The following is a 9,001-nucleotide window of genomic DNA, read 5'->3' as shown; positions in this document are numbered from 1 at the left end:
GTTTATAACAATGGATGTAGACAATATTTTACGGTCTTTAGGAAATTACGGAAGATACCAAGTTTTACAGTTTGCTTACAACCTGTTCTGTTTACCGATTCAGACGTATCCGGTAGTCATTTACGTATTTGTTGGTGAGTACATTATTTTGAATGACGTCATAATAAATTTTCGTGATCACATTGTGGAGGTTTGAAAAAGAAGATCATATCAGGATTTTAAATTATATTGCACACTTTTTTTGCATAATTCAGTCAACAGCGTAAAGACAGGTTACATGGTAATCATTTCTGTCATAAATGTAATCATTCCCAAATCAGATTTTATTTGGATTCATCTGAGTTTCTCACTTGACCAATTCGTTTTGTTAATCTTTAACAAAATGACATTTTTTATAAATCATAATCAAGGTCTGGTGTGGTCTTTTAAAAGAATCGGTTTTATTCTCTGAAATTCTGACATAAGCCTCACTACATTTCAATATACTGATGCAAAATATTCTTGGTGAGTTTACACAATTTAAAAAAATTAAGGAAACGAACAGCAATCGGTAAAAAATAAATCAACAAGCAAAGCAACTATGTTAACAGGGCATATAAACAGAGTAAACATCTGCTGTTGATAAAACCAAACCCTTATTCATTTTAATTATTGAACCCTTAATTGCAATAGATTTTAAAGTGACACATTAATATTTTTTATTACATCTGTTAACAGACCAAAATAAATACTTGCACTATAAATCTTGATTACCAACATTTATGAAGTAGAATTTTAGTCACGTGACCAAACTTTCATATTTCAGACACTAGTATGTTGATAGACATTACTCAAATAACCTTAGGTTATGAAATTTTACTATTCGTAAAAGAAAGATCTTGTGTGATTGCACACACAAGAACTCTGAAGTTTACATAAAAAGATGCAAGAGTTTCTGATTGACAATATCTATGTGGTTTTGGAGACCTGGTCTTCCAAAATTCTACTGGAATTACCATGGGTACCAATTGCGCTTCGTCATTAACAGACCTATTTTTGTATTGTTGTATTATTTTGCTTTGTATTCACATGAAGCAGAATTTGTGCAAAATCTTATGCGGGAAAAGAAGAAAACACTTGCCGTGGCCTTCAACTCGACATTTAGATATATCGACAACGAATTGTCAATTAACAATGCTAATTTCCATTCCTACGTCGATACTCGATACGATATATCCTGGAGAGCTTAGCTCTAGAGAGATAAGAGATACCACAGAGTCGGACACATTTGTTCCATTTTCTTAGATAAGACGTAAATGGTAATCTAACAACCAAGCTATATGATAAACGTGATTACTTAAACTTTTCTATCGTCAATTTCCCTTACTTATGCAGCAGTATACTTCATCACCTCATACGGAGCGTATACAGCTCAAAGCACTTTTCAAACTCACGTAGTTTTTCGCAAATATTAAGGTCACATTCTTATAATGCAACATTGTGTAAAGTGACAACATAATATAATTTAAAAATAATTTATAACTTAATTTTGATCATATTCCGTTACTTTTATTACTTTAAACATACTAGTAATTCACACATAATAATTGGTACATGTAGGATTTTCATATGCTCTTGGATATTATGAGAGTTTCCAAATGGATTTTGCATGGTCTCTCGTCAAATACAACCGTCTTTGTATCCGTTCATTTTAAAGTGCGAATACGGCGCATCTCTTCAAAAACAGACTTGTTAAAATTTTCTATAGGATTTAAATTTTTTTCATACTCATAAATGTATACACTCAGAAAATTACAAATTTCACAAGTAAGTAATTCTGATTATTTCATTAAAATTAATAATTATTTATGGTCCATAAATATATACATCGCAACGTGTTTAAGGTTCGACATTCCATGCCATCGAGCATGCGTATAGTTCTCATAAAAAAAAAACAGCATGGTGAGATAGAGGGAAGCCCGGTAGGCCTGCTACATTGACAAAGTCGACCAAAACGAAAACCAAAACCAAAAATAGGGCTTGAAATTAAAAAAAGAAACTTTGCTGACAAAAATTTAGTTGGGAGATTAATATAATCATTGGATGAAGAAGAAACGGGATCTCGGCGACATTCACGTGGGGCTCGCGAAGATTCTACACTACAGGTTTGTTGATACATGCTATCATCTCTCGTATCTCCATGGCTTTCAAAGAAAAAAATCAGTGTAAACTCAACGTTAAAATGCACATATGACACATAAAATTTATTGCCATTTGAAGTGCAAATTGTATTGGAACTACAAAAAGGTATTATGTTTGACATTTTGCAGCGATGACGTATGATTTGGTGGATTTTCCTTTACTGCACCCCAATACACAAAACGTCAACATTTGTACTTAATCATGTTAAATTCGTTTGAATGCAGATGATATCAATAGGGCGAGAAAGCGGAAGTGCGAGAGTTCGCGAGATTTGGCGTGAATTGAACCTCTGGAGATAAACAAATCCTCGCATATACATAGGCATTATAGATTTCTTGTTTTTACTGATACAGAATGGCATTGTCCATTCTGTATTGGTTAAATTTTGTATCCGGGACTAAAAAGCTTCACCAGAAGTCTGAAGTGGCCGTGAAATCGGAACACGTACTTAAATTCCGGTACGATCCTGAGCTGAGACACGTCCAGGGAAGGGTGCAAGCCAGCATGAGGGATAGAAGCTATCATATTAACGTATGTATCAAATAGTTTGATATTTGATAATAATAATATATAAGTACAAAACGACATTATTTTCAATATTTCGTGTTGCATTTAGATCACACTTGGGGATAATTACACGGTTGAAGACAGTATCTGTGACTGTGTTAATGGCAAGGATAAGTGCCACCACAAAGCTTCTCTTCTGTTATATGGGTATGTATTTTTTTAATACAATAAAAAATATAAATGATTTTTTACCTTCATTTTATAAATGTTATTCATCTTAATTTAGGTACAAGAATGTTAGTAGCTTAAGACGGATGTAAGAGAATCTTGGATAAAACACCCAAAGAGTGGACCCCCAAAGAAAACGATGACCATGGATGACTTATTTCCTCCAACACCAAAACTAGCAAATTATAGGTATACATGAATTATGTGAATGTGAAGAAAAAAACAAGTGATATAGATTTTTTTAAAATCCCTCTGCATTCTATTCCAATAAGATTAAATTACATTACACTGACAGGGCAACATCAAGATCAGTTGATGAGAGAGATATAAATTTCTTACGGGAAAAGCTGAATGACCTTGGTCGATTTTCAGGTCTTGATTTGAAAAAAAAAATGTTGAAACATGTTGTGTTCTTTGGTTAATTGAAAATGGTTATACATGTTTCCTTATTTTGTTATGTGACCAGACTAACAAAATATTTTCATTCAGTTTTTGTTGAAATGAAGTTGAGCACTATCAGACTTTCCTGCATATTGAAAGCAAAGTGTACCAGATATCCATTGAAAGTGTTTGCATATACTGTATATTGAGAAAATGTTAAAGTATTGTTATTTGATAGACTAATTAAGTATAACCCATTTTATTATTAAAATCAAACCATAACTACTGTATCATTTTAGATTAATAAAATATACTCATTTCAATCATTCATACATTTATAATTTATTAATTCTATTCAAATTGTTAGCCATGCAATGGATAGTTTCTGAGAACTCCCTGCTCCCAAAGTGGATGTTCCATGCGTAGAGGATCTTCTGTTAACGGAAGGTTACACAAGTGCGACCAATAAAGTGCAGTGGCTTAAGACAAACCTCCATGTATCGAAGCAGCAGATAGAACAAGTAGGACATTTATATAAGTATACTCTAGAATAATTATGAATAATAAATACTTTAAATCAGACCCTACCCATTCTTTATTATTTTTTTTTTGGGGGGGGGGTGCTTTCATTTTTATTCCTTTCTTTTAGTCTCTGTTGAAAATACGGATTGGCCAGATCACCTAATCATTATTTTAAATGTAAAATGAATCACTTCCTTAAGATATTTTAAGATTGAAACAGTAATGAATATGTCTAGATGTCAAGTGTATAATGCACACATCAGTAAATACAAACCCATTTTGAAAAATGTGGGTCAGAGTATACAAATCAATTTTTTAATAATGATGGCACAACACTCATATTTCAACTGATTAACTTTCAAGAGAGGGGATTACATTTTGTAAATATTGTACTTGACATGTCTTCAAAGAAAAAAAAAATATATGTGACATTAAAATAAATATTAAATTGAAAATTATGAATATTATCCATATATCATTTTTACACAAAATATTTTTTAAACTATATTAATACATGTAGTACCAACTATATTATTTTGCAGGTGGCACAAATGACATGTGGTCAACGAACAAATTATCTTTGGACTTTGGTTAAAAAAAATCGATTAACTGCATCAAATTTTGGTGTGGTACTGTCTGCAATAAGAAGACAGAGGTAGTACTTTTTTTCTCATCCAAAAGTAAAGTTCACATATCTTATACAGGTATATTACCTTGTTCAAGTTAAATGTATAATTTACTTTCAACTGAGGAACTATTGATATATTTTTCAGATTCCCACCATCATTATATAAGCAAATCTTTTCCTCATACAATCTCTCGACAAAGGATGCCATATTATGGGGGATCAGTAATGAGTCAACTGCTAGGACAAAATACTGTTCATTTGGAGATGCTATTGTAGAAGAAACTGGTAAGTGCATGTGCTTATGTGTAATTTATAATATAGCCCACAGGTTTCAAACATCTTAAAGGACAAGAATTAATTTAAACAATTTTAAATATTGGAATTGAACGTGAAAAACACCAAACATATTTATTACAGGTGTATGGCTGCATGAGAGTGGCATATTGGGAGCCAGCCCTGATGGAATTATTCGACGCGCAGCGACACACAATTACAACTACCAGGATGTAGAATTAACAGACCTACTCGAGTGCATGGCTGTTAAACCAGAAGTTTTGGAGGTGAAGTGCCCATTTAGTGCAAGGAATATGTCAATTCCCGAGGACATAGAATCTGTTAAAGACTTTTGCTTGGGGTAGGTTTTAGTTTTAAGGTACAATTTCCGCAAAATATGAAATCTTGTTTAAGGAATGGTACATATTTAATACAAAGTTTATTATTTCATGTCTCAGATTACCAAATATATGAAGGAAGGAAGTTCTACAAATTAAAGGAGGGCCACAGATATTACGATCAGGTGCAAGGACAGCTGCACATACTTAACAGGTCATCATGTGACTTTGTAGTGTGGACTACGAAAGACATAGCTATTGTGAGAATTCTTCAGGACAGCACCTGGACCCCAAATATGTCAAAACTCATCGATTTTTACTTTTGTAAAATAATCCCAAATATTGTTCAGGACTGACATTTGGTTAGTATGACATCATATAGGCAATTTTGTATATTTGTACTGATATACGGTAGGTTTTTTATGAGTGACTTAAATTGAAGTTTTTGATTAGTGATTACCAGTAATCCCAATTTATACACATACAAATATGTTATATGTTTATGTAATAATACAGTGAGTTGTAGGGCAATGTCAGACTTGTATACCTGCTACATTGAATATTTTGGGACTTGACTTGAACCGCTTATTTTCAGTAATCATGAGGCACTATTTATAAGGAATCTTATTGTTATACATATGTACTCGGGGTAAAGCTGGAAACCAACAACAGAAGTTATACTTTGTTTTCTGAATTATTTCTGAAAGTTTTCTCATCATTACACATAATCATGAATAATTATTTCTTGAGTTTTGTATTGTATTGATTGATTTTTGCTTGTAGTGTATTTCAGTATTTTTTACCACTTAAAGATACACAATATAATTTATTAATACAGTGAAAGATTTCTTTCAGAACTGTAGAAGAAATAAGTTAAGTATTCTGTTCAAATGTCTTTTTAAATATATATATATATCATAAACTGTGTAATAAATTTTTGACTGTATATGCTTTTTTTTTATCTAAATACCTGTAAGGCCATGCAAAGTTAACTCCTTGGTTCTCGGACTTTTTTTCAAGAAATATGATGAGAGAGGGAGGCAATTTTTAAAACTTTTTATTGCCCCCAAAACATGATGAGGCAGCTGTTTCATTGTACAAAACCTCAAAAAATGATGAGGGAGGTGATTTGGTGTTTATATTTCATTGATTTAGCATTAGAAAGGGTCAATGAGGCACCCTTGGAAGAGATGAGGGAGGGCCTGAGAACCAAGAAATTAATTTTTTTTTTGCCTAATATGCAAGTAAACAAGAGACGAAGTGATGAAAAAATACATGTAAATTTTATGTACAATATGGAACTACATTTTTTGGTATTTCACATATTCCATGTAAATATTGGACATCATTTTGTCAAAGAATTATTTCATAACAGTTGTACTGTTCCGTTATCCAAAGAGACTAATGACTCAATGTATTAAAAAAAAAATGGATAAAGAATAGAAATTTACCATAACATATGTAAAATTTTCTAGCTTTCATGATATTATAGAATTTAAAATATACATGCTTTTTTGCAAAAAATAATGATAAATGGAGTATTTTCAAAGAATCTTTGTAAAGGTCAATGACAACATACTATTTACCTTAAAATGCTCTTTTCAAAGTTGTTTACAAGATTTATGATACATATAATACAACCTTTATTTTCCTGGCACTTATACATAGCACTCTACTTGAAGCAAGGTTGGGTTTGTCAAAACTTTGTTACACTTACATTTACAATATCAATTTAGGGTATGAATATCATAAAAGAAATATATGTTAAAGCTGAACACAATTACAAATACTTGGAACCTCTCATGAAATAAATTACATTTGCTCCACCTCTACATTCTTATATCATATATTAATGAGTGTCTAAATCTTGAGCCTGAATGTAATTATCTGCAATCTCTGCAATCATTGGATCTTGAAAATTGACTAGTATAGAACATACTTGAAAAATTTTCGTGCTTAAATGTCTAAACTTGTGAGGAATGTGAGATAATATCTCAAAGTTCTTAATTCTTTCATTTACCCGCTCTACATGGATACGAGATCTGGCAATTTTTCTGCACAGTTGCACTTCGGCAGGAGTGTATTGTCCTTTGTCTTTCAAGAAAGGAGGGATGTTGAGATGCACACCTGCTGGAAGGAGAGAGTGAATAGTAAAACCTTTATCAGCCAGAATCATATCCCCTGGTTTCAACTGGCAGAGCATTTTACTGTGTTCAACAATGGCCACATCAGATGTACTTCCTGGGTAAAGTTTGCTTACATATACCACAGCTCCGTTAGGGGCAACGCCTGTAACAGATTTTACGGTGTGCCTGTTTTTATATGAGCTATAAGTTTGAGACTGTGCTAACATATCCTGCCCTGGAACGTCTTGGGTCACCTCTGTCGCATCGATCACAAGACGGCAACAATTAAAATCACCAAAACTTGTCGGCATAGAGGACTTGCACTTTAAGAGGGAGGGAATGTTATTTTCAATCATGCCCTCAAAGAACACCTCATGCAAAGCAAAAATATGTGTAACCACAATATTTTGCACTGTTGTCTTACTTGTGTTGAACCTCTCAGCTAAATCTAATTGGGAGAGTTTAGCTTCAATTTCATCAGTGTCATTAATAACTGGTCAGTTCTTGAAATCACTGCTGGTGTCCAGTTGTTGACATATGTTAATGGAAATCTCTGAATAGTTGAGTCCACTACTCTAAACATGTCTGCTTTCAAGGAGGTGTACATCAGCATCTAATAAAATATGAATTTATGGAATGTAGTTGTTCTAGTTTGTTATAAAGGTAAAATAATTTCTCATACTGTATATAATTGCATAGAAAACGGTCGTATTTTTTAAGGTTGAATTATTTAGAGGGATTGACCTGCAAAAATCATTTTTTTTTTTATAACTCACGTATAACATGGTATAAGTTGGATGAAGAGATTTGGACCAAAGTTTAACTCCCAAAAATCAATCTACTTATAAGTGAGTTTATACAGTATATGCGATTTGAACAAGGACTTATTGTTGTTTAACATCGCTCTCATGAATTTTTCACTTATATGGAGATGCCTTCACTTGCCAGTGGAGGGCTACAAATTCTGACTATACTCGGCACTTATGGCCTTTGAGCAGTGAGGGATGTTTTTCATGGCAGCACTTACTGGGACCTCTGTTTTTACAGTCTCATCTGAAGGACTGGTCTCCATCCCGCTATGGGATTTGAACCCGGGAGGTAAGGATCAACTCCTTATTTCACAATGCTCTAACCACTTCACAGAGGGAGCTACATTGGAACAAATAATGTATCAGTCAGTAAAAAAATGGATACCTTCTTTTCATCATTGATGATCTGGCTTATGGTGAAAGGTTGTTTCCTAGTCTTAAGAATAGCTATTTCTGATGTCAGCTTGTCAATTTGTTGTTCCATTTCCTTCAAAAACCATATAAGTGTGTAACTGTTTTTTTTACAACATTGTACACAAACAGAGTTTAAGTACTACAATACTAAATACATGTACTACTGAAATTTTTATACTCACTTGGATTTGTTTTAATAAATTTGACTCTTTATCGCAGTAGGTGCTTGTAACGGTCCCGTGTCGCAGTAGATGCTGGTCATGGTCAAAACCCTCACTAAATGATTGAATTGGTTGTGCAGCCTCTGTCTCTTTCACCATAACCGCATTTTCTTCTCCCTGGTTTACAGATGAGCTCTGTTTGCACTGTCTGTATGTGTTACATAATTTGCTTATAACTAACTACTTCAAATTTTTACATATATTCTGTCAGATTTTTTTAACTTCATAAATTTATATTAGCTGTTGATAGAAAATATTTTGTTATTGAATAAATTGCATGGTAAAATGATGTCTCAAAATAATGACACAAAAATATTCAAAACATACCTTGAAATAGCATTAGGGTCTCCAAAGTCAAAATACTGCCCTTGAT

At 32.8% G+C, this 9,001-nt stretch overlaps 3 protein-coding genes and 1 long non-coding RNA gene across 4 annotated transcripts; 2 read left to right on the top strand and 2 right to left on the bottom strand.

The window, feature by feature from the left end:
• The first annotated feature begins 2,420 nt into the window (after positions 1-2,420).
• On the top strand, positions 2,421-3,686 carry LOC134277854 (uncharacterized). The gene is made up of 3 exons (XR_009994338.1): positions 2,421-2,712; positions 2,798-3,105; positions 3,665-3,686. It is a non-coding gene; the product is annotated as an uncharacterized LOC134277854 (long non-coding RNA).
• Positions 3,687-4,105: 419 nt separating this feature from the next.
• LOC134277856 (uncharacterized) lies at positions 4,106-5,386 on the top strand. Its single transcript, XM_062760154.1, has 5 exons — positions 4,106-4,111; positions 4,362-4,474; positions 4,593-4,732; positions 4,865-5,081; positions 5,293-5,386. Exons 1-5 carry the CDS (start codon positions 4,106-4,108, stop codon positions 5,384-5,386), a joined length of 570 nt encoding a protein of 189 aa, XP_062616138.1.
• Positions 5,387-6,907: 1,521 nt separating this feature from the next.
• Positions 6,908-7,540, bottom strand: LOC134277855 (uncharacterized). Its single transcript, XM_062760153.1, has one exon. The coding sequence runs from the start codon at positions 7,538-7,540 to the stop codon at positions 6,908-6,910; it is 633 nt and encodes a 210-aa protein (XP_062616137.1).
• Positions 7,541-7,632: 92 nt separating this feature from the next.
• LOC134277853 (uncharacterized) lies at positions 7,633-8,727 on the bottom strand. Its single transcript, XM_062760152.1, has 3 exons — positions 8,590-8,727; positions 8,379-8,480; positions 7,633-7,797 (listed from the first exon to the last, which is right to left on the bottom strand). Exons 1-3 carry the CDS (start codon positions 8,725-8,727, stop codon positions 7,633-7,635), a joined length of 405 nt encoding a protein of 134 aa, XP_062616136.1.
• Positions 8,728-9,001: the final 274 nt, after the last annotated feature.

This window comes from Saccostrea cucullata, unplaced genomic scaffold (genome assembly GCF_032062105.1).
Source record: "Saccostrea cucullata isolate Sc308-1 unplaced genomic scaffold, CSIRO_AGI_Scuc_v1 ctg6172, whole genome shotgun sequence".
NCBI lineage: Eukaryota > Metazoa > Mollusca > Bivalvia > Ostreida > Ostreidae > Saccostrea > Saccostrea cuccullata.
This window is presented reverse-complemented; position numbering and strand designations above follow the sequence as displayed.

Bases quoted from the DNA above. Each gene is read 5' to 3' on its own strand.
- LOC134277856 (XM_062760154.1), top strand. The intron at 4,475-4,592 runs GTAGTACTTTTT...TATATTTTTCAG, and splicing joins TCTGCAATAAGAAGACAGAG to ATTCCCACCATCATTATATA. The intron at 5,082-5,292 runs GTAGGTTTTAGT...GTGACTTTGTAG, and splicing joins GTTAAAGACTTTTGCTTGGG to TGTGGACTACGAAAGACATA.
- LOC134277853 (XM_062760152.1), bottom strand. From the start codon at position 8,727: ATGGTGAAAGAGACAGAGGCTGCACAACCAATTCAATCATTTAGTGAG. The intron at 8,481-8,589 runs GTGAGTATAAAA...TGGTTTTTGAAG, and splicing joins ATTTATTAAAACAAATCCAA to GAAATGGAACAACAAATTGA. The intron at 7,798-8,378 runs GTATCCATTTTT...ATATTTTATTAG, and splicing joins TCATCAATGATGAAAAGAAG to ATGCTGATGTACACCTCCTT.
- LOC134277855 (XM_062760153.1), bottom strand. From the start codon at position 7,540: ATGATTGAAAATAACATTCCCTCCCTCTTAAAGTGCAAGTCCTCTATG.